General features: G+C 28.0%; 2 protein-coding genes across 8 annotated transcripts; one reads left to right on the top strand and one right to left on the bottom strand.

The window, feature by feature from the left end:
* Positions 1–4115: 4115 nt before the first annotated feature.
* Dad1 (dolichyl-diphosphooligosaccharide--protein glycosyltransferase subunit) lies at positions 4116–5074 on the top strand. The gene is made up of 2 exons (XM_070300310.1): positions 4116–4527; positions 4854–5074. Exons 1-2 carry the CDS (start codon positions 4323–4325, stop codon positions 4982–4984), a joined length of 336 nt encoding a protein of 111 aa, XP_070156411.1. The 5' UTR covers positions 4116–4322; the 3' UTR covers positions 4985–5074.
* Positions 5075–7358: 2284 nt separating this feature from the next.
* On the bottom strand, positions 7359–17060 carry LOC138935889 (E3 ubiquitin-protein ligase AMFR). Of its 7 annotated transcripts, none has more exons than XM_070300775.1 (9): positions 16394–17060; positions 16015–16152; positions 14757–15054; positions 12458–12715; positions 12016–12171; positions 10933–11255; positions 10017–10401; positions 9537–9778; positions 7360–9207 (listed from the first exon to the last, which is right to left on the bottom strand). In XM_070300775.1, exons 3-9 carry the CDS (start codon positions 15003–15005, stop codon positions 9036–9038), a joined length of 1785 nt encoding a protein of 594 aa, XP_070156876.1. In that variant the 5' UTR covers positions 15006–15054; positions 16015–16152; positions 16394–17060; the 3' UTR covers positions 7360–9035. The 7 variants fall into 7 exon arrangements, with proteins under 7 accessions (XP_070156879.1, XP_070156881.1, XP_070156876.1 ...); XM_070300782.1 differs by having other exon boundaries at positions 7360–9189; XM_070300776.1 differs by having other exon boundaries at positions 16019–16152.
* Between the last annotated feature and the right edge of the window lie 205 nt (positions 17061–17265).

Genomic DNA, 17265 nt, shown 5'->3' with positions numbered 1-17265 from the left:
CATTTAAATAATGTAGATCAAAATTTATAAATATAAATCTCAAAAGCCATAGCAACAATATTTATAACATTTTTATAATTGTTATGAATTTTGAAATATTTCTATAAATTAATGAATATCTATTGTTTTTTTTTTATGTGCTTGTTTTATGTCTTTTTGTATATATATTGTATAATATATTCAAAAACATATCAACAAATGAAAATTATTTATTTATTCCAACTTCTTAATTTTTACGTATTTATTACACCCGCATATATACGTACGCTTGTATACGCATACAATTTAATTAAATGATAATAAAATATAAAATATAAAAATTAAAATTACAGAGAACACACACACATACACATTAAGAAGAAATTTTAATTAAATATAATTATATACAATTAACGGATTATATGCAAATTAACAAAGCGGATTATATGCAACTTAACAAAGATAATGGAAGATTTGTATTTTTGTAAACATAATCTATATAATCTATATATTATATTATATTTATATAAAATAAAAATTTTATTAATATATTATATAAATCTCTCTATCTAAAAAAGGTATATTTCTTAAAATATTCAAAGTGCATAATATTTGTAAATACATCATACTTTTATATATGTTGCGTATGTGTGTGTGTGTGTGTGTGTGTGTGTGATTTAATATATAATAAATAAATTATAAAAATGTTTGAAAATTATGTATTTAAAGTGCATTTGCTTACAGTTTTCCTAATTCTTTCATATTTAGTAAAAAAAGAAAGAAAGAAAGAAGATATTATTCTCTTCACTCTGTTATCTCTCTTTGTGTATGTTTGCCTCGCAAATGACGTTAACGAGCGAAACGACGCACAATGAGCGCCATCGTTAATTTCGAAAGAAGATAGCTTCCGTCAAACATTTATATCTCCATATAATTCTCTTGTTCTTTATGTCTCTTTAAGAGAAAATGCATTTATTTTTCAAAAAATCGAAGCACGATCGTTTCATAAATTTCGACCTAGTTTTGTAATTTGAATTCTTATGAGAATTTTCGTCGAGTGTTCGCGCGGCTTATTTTTCACATCGTGTCAGCCCAGCGTGTAATACGAAGCGGTAAACTTCTTCAAGCTCGAAAAGATTAAACAGAGAGGAAAGGAAATGTGGTGCGGCCGTACGAGAGCACGAGAGGTGCGTCAGTTTATACGAAGACACGAGCAGCGGGTGTTGCGCTCGCACAGATATTGATCGCTCGGGTCACGCAACAGGCTGCTTGTCAGGACACCACTTGTTAGGTTGTGCTCCAACGTAGCAAGCAGCCTGAAGGACCTTCTACGATATAAACCACAGACTCGAGAATCTATAATAATTTATAAGACGAGGCCGACAGTATATGCGAGAGATGATTGAACATTACACGATTTCGAATTGTGCATGCTCGATTGCATTCCTGTGTCGATTTGTCGACATTGTCGATCAAGTTAACGTCGTTTAATAATTTCCATGCCGCGTTCACTAAATTTTCCTGCGAAATCGCATAAAGGAATAGATAGATAATTTTTTTTATATGTAAAATAGTAGTTTTTTTATTTCACAATATTATTACATGATTTGTATGTTAAAGATGTTGAGTATCTTTTAATCTCCAAAGATGGAAAAATAAATTTTAAGAATTTATATGGGAAATATTATTTATATATTTTATATAACGACCAATTTTTTATGCTATATAGTTATATAAATTTTAGTTTCAATAAAATTTATTCTAATCAAAGAATTATAAATGTATAAATCCAACATTTTACTAATTATAAATATATAATATTTTGCATAAAAATTATTAATAGTACAATAGCATAAATAATACAATAGCATAAAAATCTTAAACTATTAATCAAATAAATCTTATTGATACATTAAAAAAAAATAAAATAAAAATAAAAAAGTTGTACCTGTTCAACAATATTTTTACATTCTGGAGATAGCGTAAAATAATTTTTGTCCCGCTGTGCGAATTCTTTAAATGTGAACGAGCACTTAGGGACAGAAGGAGCAATATCTGAAAAGGAACAGTTTGACTTTGAAGCTGAACCGTTTCGTGCATGATCAAGATCCTACACTCTCAACAAAGGAATAAGCAGCCTTTTCCGCGAGACCGAGCATCGCTTTCCACCTTATCCTTCCATTCGATACAGTAAAATATGTTTCCATTCATTGGCAATCTTTTCTCTTTATTTTCAATGTCAATTTATTATACATCTGATCAAAGCTATCTAGACTTCTATAATATATTATGTATAAGAACTTGTTATATGTACGGTATATTAATCGTATATGCGTAATTGAAAAGTATATATATATATGTACTAAAAATTGCGTCACTGCGCGTCGAAATAAAAGAATGTTGTTTATATATAACATGTTGCCATTGAAACAAAAAAAATATTTTAGAACATATACACTTGTATAATGTGATGTGTACACTTTATAAAAATATATATAATTTGTCTTAAAAATATTAGAGATTTAAAGAGAAAATGCCAAATATAACTGTTCTTAAATCAAAATAAAAGTAATTAGAAATTACTTTTATCGAAAATTGCAATCTCTCCAGACAAAATAAGTTTCTTACAAAAAGAAAATTATAAAATATATATATTTTAATGGCATAAAAAATATTTTAAATTACCAAAAAAAAGTAAGTATATTTAAGTTATAAAAACTATATATAATGTATGTATTTGAAAAATATGTGAAATCCATCTAAAAAAGAATGTTAGAAAAAATCTAAAAAAGCATGCTAGAAAAAGATGTCAAGTATAACTTGAAGAGCAAGCTCTTCAATCGAAATAACAACTTTTTGCAAAAAATTTCTCAAAAATAAAACTTTTTTAGCTAAAAAAACTGGACTGAAATTTATGTAAAATTGATAATTTCATTGGTCCAAATCAGTTCGTAAACTCGCTCATTTTTGTAATTTTCACTCTCACTTGAATTACAGAATCAATACCTTGATCAATGTAAGAGTCATATCCAATTATGAAAAATAAAAACATTGTCAGTTTCGTGACTAATAAGCCTGATCAACGGTCACTAAGAAAAAGAATAGATGTAAATGTCTACAAAATACGGCATCTTTAAATGCGCTCTATTTGATGCTCTATTTTTGCTTCAAAATATAAATTCTTTGCTCTAATTGGTCTATTAAACTCTTCAAAGTGTAGATATAGGCTGCGGTCGAGAAGATACTAGAGATGCTTCGAAGCATTAGGCCGGTTCTACAATAAGTCGTATACGTTAGCCGTAAGCAAATTGACCAACCACAGTCAATTTTTTTTGGAATTATGGACTGTGATTGGTCAATCTCCTTACGATTAACGACATACGACTTATTGCAGAACCGGCCTTAAGATCATTGCACGTTCAAAAGTTTAGTCGTAATCGTAAAGCCGTAAGCAAATCGACCAATCACAGTTCAAACATTCTTATTACATTTTAAAATGCTTGATTGTGATTGATCGATTTGCTTACGGCTTTACGATTACGACTAAAACTTTTAAACGTGCAATGGCCTTTACATTAACCAATTAGAATAAAGAAATCTTTATTCTCTTTGACATGATTAGTCAATCAAACGCTTCGAAGCATTTCTAACGTCTTTCCGACCGCAGGGGTGCGTTCGAGAACGTCATTCATGTACACCGAGCGTCGTTCTATCTTCATTCAACTTTCAATAAATAACGAAGATAAAACGACCCTCGGTGCACATGGATGACGTTCTCAAACGCAGCCCAGCTTATGCAAAGCCGTCTGAGTAGGCTCTAAGATTTCAGACGTGTCTTAATAGGAAAGGCTTGAAACGAGTGCGCAATACGGTTAAGTCCGATTGGACAGGTCACCAATTGACCAATTCAAAATAAGACTCTTTGATTGGTCAAACGTTGCTGATTACCCTAGACACCGGTCGATATGAATGCCTAGTTCCTAATGTTCAGACCCTCCCTGGTTCCCTGGGCTGCGTTCAGTAACATCCTCGGATGCACACGACCGTCGTTCTATCTTTGTTCAACTTTTAGTAAATAATAAAGATAGAACGATGCTTGTGTGCATTCGGGGATGTTTATGAACGCAGGGCTGGCAACATTGGTGTCGTCTATATATTTTATATGCCTACGAACGATCCTACTCTATTCGTCTATTTCTTTCAATCTTTTTATGGCTATTCGTATACGTACATAAGTATATACGTGTCACCCAGTATCACTATCACCGGTACTTGGCTTACTCGTGTATGGGAGAAAACTTGAGATTTTTATTTCCTAATATCTTAAACGAGAGTCGACGAATATGGCAGCATTAACAGTGTTATATAAATTTTGGTTGGAGTATGCGAAAAATACACCTAAGAAACTCAAAATCATCGATGCGTACTTATTGTATGTGTTTCTTACGGGTGTTACTCAATTTATTTATTGTTGTTTCGTCGGCACATTTCCTTTCAACAGTTTTCTCAGTGGTTTCATATCCTGTGTGTCCTGCTTCATTCTAGGAGGTAATAACAATATGTTATCTGTCACTTGCATCATTTTTACTTACTTTTCGTATCCTTTCGCATAGTTCAGAAACTGGAAATTTTTAATAAATGATATATGTATTTGATGTATGAAGTTTTACTAATATATATATATACTAATAAATATATATATATATATATTTTTTCTTTTTTTATTAAAAAATTTTTGTAGTATTCAGCTTGTTTTATTATTAATGAATATGAATTTTAATCTATATCACATAATCTAATATACATTTTTTATCTTATATATATAAAAAATTATATCAAGTAATATATATCTGTGTGTATGTATTTTGTTTCAGTTTGTCTTCGATTGCAAGTTAACCCACAAAATAAAAGTCAATTTCACGGTATAAGTCCAGAAAGAGGATTCGCAGATTTTATTTTTGCACATATTATTTTACATATTGTCATAATGAATTTTATTGGATAAAAGGTATACAATATATAATATATGTTATTAAAGCAAATAAACATATTACTTATTATATTAAAGAATAAATTATATTTCTGATATATAGTATCATGCTTTTTTTGTATTTGTGATTATAATTCATAATTATTTAATAAAATTAATGAAAATAATTATTTTTTTCGTCTATTTTTTTAACACAGTGGGTATAATATAAAAAATATTTTGCTTTTATTTTCTTATTTCTTAAATTATATATATACATATATATATATATATATATATATATATATAAATTTATATATGAATCCTTCTCTCCTATATAATAAAGATAATAAATGAAAATATAAATATTATTATATAAAAATGCTTTTATGCACACAATATAAATTTATATTAGATAATATATGAATATAAAATTATAATTATAAAACAAGGACTAATACATTAGTATGTCACATATGTTAAAAATTATAAAAGCGTATATATACATATATATCTTTGAATTAATGGGAAGATGGCAATATATTATAAAATATTGGAAGATCAATACAAACTACAAAATATTTTTCAATATTAGTAAAAAACCTAAACCAGCTGATATTTATAAATGTCATTGTATAAAAATATTAGTATCGCTATTGTTTTATAATAACCAAAAACTCTTATTTCTTGTATCTATACAGGATCTTGTATCATAGAGAAACTGTACAAGCAAAATTAAAGAAATAATTTCTCATGTAAGTCAAAAATATAGAATAAAATTTCTTCATAGAAAGTCAATTTTTTTGAAAACAAAACCTTGCATGAAAAAATTTCAATTATATTTCTACTTATATTTACACGAGAAATCATCTCTATTTCATTTATTCATTATGATTTTTGCTACATTCCATATATTGTCTTATATACCTTGGAGAATTTATATGTATATACACGTGTTTAGAGAATTATATGTTATTGCCTTTATTCATAAAATTAAAAAATTGGTTTTTATTGAAAAAAAAAAAAAAAAAAGTTCAAAATAGTATTTTTGTGTAACTTACTAATCATCTACTTTTTTCATTTATTATAACATGTTAATTCTTTTATTATTTTAGGATTCAATCATAAAATGTTTTTATTATTGTATACTAACAATTATATAGGAATTTTTATATATCATCTAAAATATAGATAAACAGTACAACTACAACAATCTATAATACACTTTATTTATCTTATCGATTGTGTACAATGCCAAGTAAAAGATAAATATTACATTATTTACTACAGAGAAGATATAAGATACCTCTCATGCTCATATTTACAAAAATCCTAAGGAAAAATTCATAATCTATTAGATTATAAATATAACTTTTTTCAAGAGACTTAAGCATTATTGGACTGTTTTTTAACTTAGTACTCTTCCTCCCCACCTAGATGCTATGTCCCTTAAAAATAATATAATTCAATTAAGCTTCTTCAGTTATGAAAATATTCATTTCTAATTTTCCACATATTTTATTTACACATTGAGACAAATAACAAAAATAAATTTAATTTCTTTATTTTAGTAAGAGATTTGCTTATATATGAAACATTGTTTTTTAAACATTTTGGGAAAAGCATTAATTCTCTATTATTAATATAATGTATAATATAAGAGAGTTATAACAAAAATAATAAACTTTGTACAATAATATGTTATATATATGCTTTTTATATCCAAAAAATTGCCTTGAACAAAAATTATCTTACAATTTATTTCCTACTTCTATGTATGCAACTTAAAGATTGATAAAATAAATAGCTTGATAAGAATACACATAAAGTTCTAATACAAATGTCTACGCTGACATTAATAAGATAAATTGCATTTGTTAGGTGCAGATTTGCACTGATTTTCATGATGTATAAATATTATAGAAATAAAATAGCCTATAATTTGCTATCTTAATTTTAAAAGATACTATGATGAACTTGATCGATTTTTGAATTATAAATTAATGAAAAAGTCGAACTTTTTCACAAATTTCAATGAAATGAATAGATAATAAAACATTTATATTTAATTAATTTTAAATAGATTTTGAGAGATAGAGCTTTAATTTATAAAAATTAATTATGAAGATATATAATATTGGAAATTTTAGAGAATCTGTTATTAAAATTATAGTTGCGAGAACATTACATATATTTATATCCTATAAATATTTTTGAATATGTGTGAATGCATATGTGTATATGTGGATATAAATCTTTGTGTCAAATTCTATCATATTATCACAAGTTAGAAACTGAAAGAAAAAATTCTAGATATTATTATTAGTATTTGCATAATTAATAAGTCATAAGATATATGAATATTTCATAAAACAAATTAAAATTATATATATATATATATATATATATAGTTTTTGATTGAAAACACATATGTGTGTGTGGGTAAACGTTAATAAAATTAAGAATAATATCCAAATGCAATAGAAGTTATATACTTATTGTTAGAGCTCAGAAGTTGATAAAGTTTTATAATACTTTTTCAATTGAAATAAATGTTCTATTCATCACATGAGAGCAATGAAGAATAATTTTAAGTTATTTTAAACAAAATAATAAATTTTTTATTCATTTTTTGTGATTGATATCCTGTGTGTTTATATTGGATCATATAACTACACCTATAACTCAATAAATTTGATGTATACTATTGGAATAATATTTCAAATGTTGTTACAACGATAAATATACAATCAATATATAATTTTGATAAGTTTAATTTATGATGTTATAGAAATGTGTAACAAAGAACTTTGTGCAAATGCTGCATTTTCTTCTGCACAATGATCATGATTTATATAAGAAAAATAGATTTTTTTTTTTTTTTTTTTTTAGAGCCACCCAACAATAATGTTAACATTTATTCGCGAATAAAGAAAATGTAGCATTTGCACAAAGTTCTTTGTTACACATTTCTATAATATTATAAATTATACTCATCAAAATTATATATTGATTTTATTTTTATCATTGTAACAACATATAAAATATTATTCCAATAGTGTACATCAAATTTATTAAGTTACAGTTGTTATATGATCCAATATAAGTGCATTTGCTGCAAATATATATATATATATATATATGTGTGTATGTGTGCGCGCGCGCGCGCCCGTTATGTATGTATGTGTATACATATGTATACAAGTATGGTAGATTACTTTTTCTTTTTCAAATAATTGTTAAAGTTCTACTATGCATAACTAAATCAATGCTTATTATTGGCACATCTCACACTTTAATTCACTCATGGCACACTAAATACATATATTAAATTATAAGATTTGGTATAATTATTACAATTAAAGAATATATATATATATATATGATGTATTTGTATATATAAATGGTTTTTTTTACTATTATCTTAAAAATTATATAAAGAGTATTGTATAAGAAAAATAAGATGATTTAAAACGAAGATTTTAATCTGTTCAAAAGTGGACGACAATGCAACTTATAATTCTTTATCAAAGAGTTCCTAATAAGATTAACTGTATTTTCTAACAATTTATTTCCTAAACTATATATATTATACATCACGGTAGGCATTAGTAAGTTTCACCAATGGTATGGTGTTTAAGTAAGATTGCGTAAAAATTTTAATATTTCGTCTTCTATATTTTATTCAACTCATTGCAGATTTTATCACTACTCAATGACATTGAGTGATAAGCACAATGCTAATAATCATAATGAGTATATCATTCACAACCTTTCGATATTCTTAACAAAATTGTCATGCCTAATCTCTTGACTGCGATTTTAACTTGCCGTTTTTTTTGGAACATTAAAAACGTTAACTCTTAAACACACAAAATTTTTTCGACATATCCTTGCTGTATTTAATGATCAGTCATCAGCAAAGAGTACATATGTTGTCTACAATCTTGTCTCATATTCGAAAAGAAGAAATATGCAGCCTGCCAATTTTACATCAGCTATGAGAAACTCTGAACTAATTCAAAATAATATCAGTTCTTATAGCTGCTTATTATATCTAAGATATAACATTTTCAGTACTCATTATCTATGAATTTGTCGACTCAATGTCGGATTTTCGATGCTTCTCTAGATATCTTCTGCGTGCTGTTAATCGCATGTGCTCTTTTCGCCGTTGAAGTATAATTTCTCTTTCAGCGGATGATTTCGAGAAACGTCCACCAAGATTTGAAGGTTCTTCTCTGCTATAAGAATAATAACTACATATACATATATATTAATTCTATCAAAGAAATAAAAGAGAGAGAGAGAGAGAGAGAGAGAGAGAGAGAGAGAGATGCCTATAGAGATTATCAGCATGAAAAGTTCTTTATCTCTTTGCGTTCCTGATTTCCTTTATATATATTTCAAATAAATATAATTTATATTATATTTGTACAAATAATATTAGTTTATGATGTTCTTTTAGAGAAGATTTGGTAGTTTTCAAATTTATAACAAAAGTCGTTGAACAAATATTTATATATCTAATCTAAGAATACAAGATTTCTCTATATGTAATAATTTTTATTTTTTGTATTTCCATTACCTATCAGCAAATGGAATATCGAATCTAGGATCTGATGAATTTTGGACCGAAGAACTAGGCATAATATTTGTCATGCTCGTTTGCGTCTGTGGGACGGATTCTGCTCGTGGTTCTTCGATTAAATGATGTGGTATAGTTAATACTCCGTCGAGTATATTTTCCACTGTCCATTCGATTGATCCGGTTATTCTAAGATCTTCCAGAATCACATTGCGAGAATAATGAGGGAAAAGTTGTTCAACCTAACCAAAAAATGTTTTTCTTTTATTTGTTATTTCCACTATATAGCTAACTAGTATAGCTTATATATTATATTCCTTTTTTACAAATTAAAATAATAAACAATTTCTATAAACCTCTATAAAATTTTTTGTAAAATATATAAAACAAAATAAAAATTTATGCAAGTTTTATATAACTCAAAATTATAATTAAAAAAAATATATATATATATATATATATATACATATATATATATACCTGTCTTGCCATAGCATCCATCTGGGAATTAGTATATGCAGAGATGTTACCACGTATCCTATTATGTGAGACTTCGACAGAAAAACTGGGCAACCAAGATACATATCTTGAACCATCAAGAAAGAGAAAGAAATGATCGCCATTTCTTCTCGTAGATGTCTGTGGCTCAGGTAGTATTTCCGGAGCATTCTCTCTGTGATTTGCCTGCATACTCAAGGCTAATCGACAAGTGGGACACGAAGTGTCCTGTTCTAACCAAGATTGTAAGCATGTATTGTGAAACAAGTGTGCACAAGGTAACTTACGAGCGCTTTCCATTTTTTCCCAACATATTGCGCAATTATCAGAATTCTCGGCTAATTCATCTTGCGAAGCCATTGGATAACTAAAAATCGAAAGAGAATTATTTTTAAAAATATTTTATTATTTATTGTACAAAGTACATTTATTTTTAAAAAATTATAGTTTTTGTAGATTTTATGTGATCTTTAAATTTGCTTTAAATAGTTCTATCAATATCCTATGATAAAATTAATATAATACTCTCATACTATAATATTATAACATATAAATATATTAACAGTACTAGATGAGAAAATTGGCAAATAAGAGTCGAGGCGCGGTAATTATATATTATATATATGTAGAAAAATATATATAGAAAGAGAGAGAGAAAATGTAATATTTTTTATTATTTAATTTTATTAAAATTTTGTTAATAAAATAAAATAATAAAAAAAATTTGCGCTCTCTCTCTCTCTCTCTCTCTCTCTCTCTCTCTCTATATATATATATATATATATATATATATATAATTATCACGTTTCCGCTCTTACTTACCGATTTCCTTATCTAGTATTGTTAGTATTATGAGCCTCTATTTCTGTTATTATTTAATAATAAATATATTACATACTTTTGCTCCATATGATTTAGTACAGCTAAATAGTTCCTGTGCTTTGTGATTCTGCGTTGTATCTCATAAAATAGATATCTAAGTTGCATGCAAATTACTAGCGATGCCATGCTCAGAAAAATGTTACTCCACAAAAGCATGTGACTGTGATGAAGAAAGTCGACTGCCAACACAATCAATTCCGAAATCAAATCCGTGTAATAGGTCAAAGGACCACGTTTGTCCCAAGAGCGTTGTGCCGAAGTACCAGCGCCACGTGTATCGTACAAATGAATCACATAACGTAGCATCACATGAATAGTACGTACTCCAAGCAAGATGCACTGTCACAAACCAGAATAAATAATTATTATAAACAAGATCAAATTAATCAAATATTAGTTTATATAATAAACTTCGTATTTCTCTTTTAATCTTATATTTTAAACTATAAGAGATTCTTAAATCACAAGTAATTAAAACAATGTCTGATATATAATTTGCATTTAAAATATTTAAAATATAACATTTTTTATATTTCTATAAAATAGATAACTCTCTGAGCTTAATTCATTTCTAAATTTATTTATATCTGAACTTTATTTGCGTTAATTTTGATTATATTGTTAATCTGCGCTGAAGAAGGGACCAAAACGCAAGCTCATTATATTTTTATATATAATTTTAAATACTAAATTCTTTGCGCCCGATCACCTGCGCTTGGCTCTCACTGCCTGTTTCTTTGTTCGTTTTTGAACTTTATTCGTTTAATACAAAAAATATATAATTAATAAATTAATATACAGGCTTTCAATTTTAATAATTTTCTGTTGAATTCAAAATCAACATTTTATTCTTAACAAAAATGTTTTCAGATTATAAGCAAGTAAAAAAGAGAAGCTTTTTTGCCATAAGCTTTGAATTAAATTTCAAAAGAACTGATAAATAATAGAATCATATTTTTCAATTATTTTTAATTGTATTATCTTTAACAAATTTTTTTTTTTAGTTTTGTAAGAATAAATAAAATTGAAAATTAAATAATATTATAATAAATGATAGCTATAATTATCAAGAAACGATTGATGTATCGCTACGATTTACCTCAGCTGCCATAAAAGCAAAAGTGTTGAAAGATATGAAGAAAAAGGCTGCAGCAGTGGACAATAGAAGCATGAAGGAAGATAATGCAAGAATTGCCGCCAACAATCCGAGAAGTCGTGCATGACTCCATCCGGGTGTGGTAGGTGAAAAGGATAGCTGAAACACAAAAATTATGAATTGAATATTATATTTCTTGAAACATGGTAAGAGTTTATCAATTCTTAAATATTTTTGACGAAACATTGTGAAAAAAAATTTATTTTTATTTTAAGTTATCATTTGTATGTGAATGAGTTTGAGTATGTAAGTGAATAAATGTGAGTGTGTGAATGAATGAGTGTGTATGTATGAGGAATATGCAAAACTAACAGATATTTTTATATTTTGCTTCACAAGATGCCTAAAATATTTATTGCATTTTAATTTTTATTATTATACTCACATATTCAAACCGGTCCTTGCAGAGTTGACTGAGAAGACTCAGAAAACCGAGCGCCGTAAACCATGCCCACCAGAGTACGACTTCGTCCATATATTGTACATTCAAAACGCCAAAAACAAAAATAAATTTGTAAAAAACAAAATTCCAAAATTTGTCCTTCAGATGTCGTCTTTCCGAAACGCGTAGTTCACCAAATACGACCTTCTGAATAGATTTGCCAAGAAGAATTAATACGCAATAAGCCATGTTGATCAAAGTCTATGGAAAAAAAAAAAAAGAAATGTAAAATGTTTAATAAGCATAACAATATATCATCAATATACAATACATCATTAGAAATATGTACAAAATAAAAAAAAACATCAATTAGGTTATAATTTTCATAAAATCTTTTTTACACACACGTACCCACACATACGCGCGCGCACACGCATGCGCACACACACATATAAAAGAAAAATTGTAAGAAAATTATAATTAACTTTGTTTTTTTTTATTTATATATATTTTTTTATTATATATGTATATATATTTACACATTTTTCAATATGATTCAAAAATATATCATCTGTTGATGATCAGATTAATAATCAATCAATCTTAATTTTTATGCTTAATGAAAAGAAATAAATTATGCATTTTGGATTTTAATTTAGTTTGTTCACTGCTAGCTTTTTATATAAATGTTTTTTTGATATGTGTATGTTACACAGATGATAAATAATCGAAATAAATATATTGTTTAATCGTTGCCAAATAGCAAAAAGACCATCTAATTTTAGACTCGAATGTTTTCTGTTTCAATGACTGCCAAATATTTCGAAATATGCACGAATATATGTATAGGCATGAATATAATTATTTGAGATACAAATTGTTGGAGCATTTTAATATACAAGATCGAAATATATGCCGTAAGATAGAAAAAGAAAACTTTAATAAAATTATGTAAATTATTTTGTTATTCTCGCACATATTTGATATTAAGTCAAATAAGATTTTAAAACATATATTTTATTTTTTTTAATATTATGTATTGAAAAAAGAAAGTATTGAACTAAAAATATATGAAAACTTCTTTGATTTTATCTTGCTGATAACACAAAATAATTTTTTCAATTCATAAAATATATTTCGTTTTTTTAATATATTACAAAATATATTGAAAAATTACATAATATTGTATAATATGCTGATTGCCTACTTTCCTTTCTCGCATAAATAATTTCACAATTAAACAATAAATATAATTAAAAATACAATATTTTAGATAAGACAATTATGATAAATACTTATGTTCATTAATAATAATTAAATTCGCTTAATTATTAAATGATATTTTCACAACTAAATAATAAATGCAATAACACGGAATCTTTCAATCTCAAAAAAGCTATTATTCGGATACTTTTTCTTTTATTATTTTATGTGTAACACAAAAGCGAATTATTACATTTACACAACACGAACGTGAACGCAAAATATAAGTTTTGCGTTACGAGTTTCCTAGCGTAAATATAGTATAATGCAAAAGGCTCAATTTAAGATATCTATTCATTTCAAATACAATAGCTAAACACATATAATCGTGATAGTTGCGTAATCTTGCACTTGTAACAAGACACGTAATGCCATGATATAGAAAGAGGAAAGTAATGTATTCAGACTGTCGTAACAACCGGAAGATATTGATTTTTTTTTCTTTATAGAAATCACACAGTAGTATTATAAACAAAACCATCGATTTTATTTAAACCGCGCGTTATCGAATCTTTACATTATTATAATGTAAAACTATTATTAAATTTCTCTTTACATAAACTTTCACCTGATTAATCATCATTATTTTTTCACGATATAGTTAACGCGCGCGTCATCATTTTACTACTACAAGTAAAAAACCGAAATGCAAAATCTGACAATTTTTATAACTATCCAAGAAAATAATGGATTTATGTAATTATATAAGATAGGATCATATCGCGCTAAATTTCGAATTTAATGTTACATATATGATCTTATATAATTATATAAGTCCATTTTTTTTCGAGTAGAAAGTAGGTGATATAAATGATCTCCATAAAATTTTGTTTTCTACATATATAATATATGTATGTCTTTATTGATAGAATTTTGGAACATATATAGTTCAAAACTCTTGATAGTCAAAAAATGTTAGAAAAATACGAAAGATTCAAATAGGAATATATGAAAGATTTAAATATGCACATGTCAGAATCTTTTACATTTTAATACATATGTTTTCGAATTCAATAATTTTAAATAAGCACACACATACCCAAATGCAGACAGGTTCGTCCACCATACATTCTAGAAGTTCTTTGAAATGCATGCCAAGACTTCTCGGATCCGTCGGATTAGTTTCCTCTCTGGTTATAGCATCGATATGCGTATGATTCGTTCTCCAAGCAGGATCCTTGATTATTTGAGTAGCATAATATATAGAACAGGATAATATAGCGAAGCTTATGGTGGTGTATAACCGGAGGTTCGGTACCGGTAATCGGTCTAAAAATTCCATCGGCATGATTGATAGAATGTTGAAATATTTCTAATCGTTGAAGCACTTTCTAAATCTGCAATCAGATTCACAAATCATATTAGATTTCTAAACTCAAAAATTATTTTCCTTTATAAATTTTATAAAAGTTGTCCATAAAGAAACCGAACTTAAAAAAAAAAAAAAAAAAAAAAAAGTCCGAATACCATGACCTGGGGCCATCTGCCTTGTGACACTGTGTATGTGTAGTGGGATTCTTTAACAACTTTCTCACACCACGAGCATGACGCTATCGTTTTTAGTTTACATTTTATGATGGTTTGAATGAGGTTTTGTATTCGTCGTTCGTGACGATTTCCTAGACGTGGCGGTTTTTTTTTTTTTACGTTTTCTTGCAGAGTTTGAGAAAGTCATTGAGAAAGGAGAGTGAGGAGGCTGAACAACAGCCGTCACGTGTTTTGCAAAAAATCGTCGATAAGGAACAACGCGTGTTCGGGTACAAAGAATCGCCACGAACGCCAAACACAACTTCATTCAAACCACCGTAAAACGTAAAGTAAAAACAATACCGTTATACTCGTGATGGTGTGAGAAAGTTAAAGAATCCCCTTACACAGTGCCACAAGGCAGATGGCCCCACGTCATCACATTCGGGTGCTTTTTTTAAAGTTCGGTTTTTTTGTGAACACCCCTTGTGTGTGTATGTATATATATATATAAAAGTTGTTATATTGTTTTAATTACTACAAAGGAGAAATCAATAAAAAAATACTACGAAAAATAAAAATTTAATATAAAAAAAAAAGGGAAAACAAGAAATTAAAAAGAAATCAAGCTATCGTTACTGTCACGTCATTGGTTCTGAATAACACTAAATTTTTATAACATAAATAAAACGCACACACAATTGATAACTCACGTTATGAATTATCAAAAATACAATAGAAATAAAAAAAAGTAATTCTTCAAAATTCTATTGTATATTGAAAATTATAATTATATGATCGTATTCTATTATTAAGAAAAATTGTCGTACTTGCCCAATACAATCCGATATAATTTAAAAGATTCGGAAATATTAATATTCGTTTCACCTCCCACTCTTAAACAGATTTTCAATCAATCTCTGTGAGTGTTGATGCTTTTTCTGCTTGTTTTAGCTTCTCTATCTAACCTACATGTTAAATTCGACATAGAAAAAGACTTGTTAAAAATTGATTAAATTTATTTAAGGGGGTGTATTTACAATTTTTTTTTAATAAAAAATACCCAATGTAATTTTATTTTGTTCAGCGTAAATCCTATTCAATATTATATTCGGTTTAAAAAACGAAAGAGAGAAACGCAAAAATGTAAAAGTGTAAAGATATATGAATATAAATAGACGCATACACATACGACGGAAAGAAAATTACCTTTCGTGGCTTGTGGCTGGCGCTAAGCACATTTCCTTAAGCGTGTCGCATAACCAGCATTATCAATGCTGATGATGGTTATTCTTGTCGTGCACGTATTTATCGGAGTAGCACTCTGTGTTTGTGTACACTTATGCACGGTTGAATACAAAAACCGAGAAACACCGGCGAGTCGTACGTGGCGCAAAGAGATTAGGAAGAAAGAAAATTACAATCACGGCGGAAAAAAAAAGCAAAAGAATATTATATATAGAATAAGACGTGCCGTTATGAGGAAGAGGAAAGGGTAGAATAAACTAGAGACAGAGCACGGCGGAAAGAAAGAAAGAGGCAGAATATGGTTTCCACGTCGCACAGGTAGCGTTTCGTTCTCGACATGTGTCGCATGTATATACGAACAAATAAACTTGATCTTGCAAGTCCGCCTTGCGAGGCTCGCCCTTATCACGGACACAACGGATGATGTCTACATCGTAAACGTGTCACGAAATCTCGATGGAAGACTTCCAAGATTGACACGGTACAAATGCGTCTCATCGACTAGCACGACGGACAGACGAATATTCTTTCTCACGTTGCTGTAAATACATCTGCAATAGATTCTCCACGATTTGCACGATAAACGGCATATCACGTTATCCGACTATCCGACTGACCCTAGCCCCTAGCAGATACTGCTAATCGCTGCCAATTGCAGTTTGCAGTTTGCAGTCAGTTAATACCAACATTGGGAGCTTGACGTTGACAGCGCACGCTGTTGGAAAAGAGACCGAAACTGTTTGAAACTCGATCGGTAACGTGACAAGTGACAATGGCCGCGTTCAGCAGAGAAGGCGCACAGTTATCGTCATGTCAACACTTGACGTTGATTC

This window comes from Polyergus mexicanus, unplaced genomic scaffold (genome assembly GCF_030449975.1).
Source record: "Polyergus mexicanus isolate NDT 795.1 unplaced genomic scaffold, iyPolMexi1.0 SCAF_8, whole genome shotgun sequence".
Lineage (NCBI taxonomy): Eukaryota > Metazoa > Arthropoda > Insecta > Hymenoptera > Formicidae > Polyergus > Polyergus mexicanus.
The sequence above is the reverse complement of the archived record's forward strand: the minus strand, read 5'-3'. Positions and strand labels throughout refer to the sequence as shown.

Coding starts and splice junctions, on each gene's coding strand:
- Dad1 (XM_070300310.1), top strand. CDS start 4,323: ATGGCAGCATTAACAGTGTTATATAAATTTTGGTTGGAGTATGCGAAA. Junction 4,528..4,853: donor GTCCTGCTTCATTCTAGGAG/GTAATAACAATA, acceptor ATTTTGTTTCAG/TTTGTCTTCGATTGCAAGTT.
- LOC138935889 (XM_070300775.1), bottom strand. CDS start 15,005: ATGCCGATGGAATTTTTAGACCGATTACCGGTACCGAACCTCCGGTTA. Junction 10,402..10,932: donor CTAAATCATATGGAGCAAAA/GTATGTAATATA, acceptor TTCGATTTTTAG/TTATCCAATGGCTTCGCAAG. Junction 9,208..9,536: donor GATATTCCATTTGCTGATAG/GTAATGGAAATA, acceptor ATGTATATGTAG/TTATTATTCTTATAGCAGAG.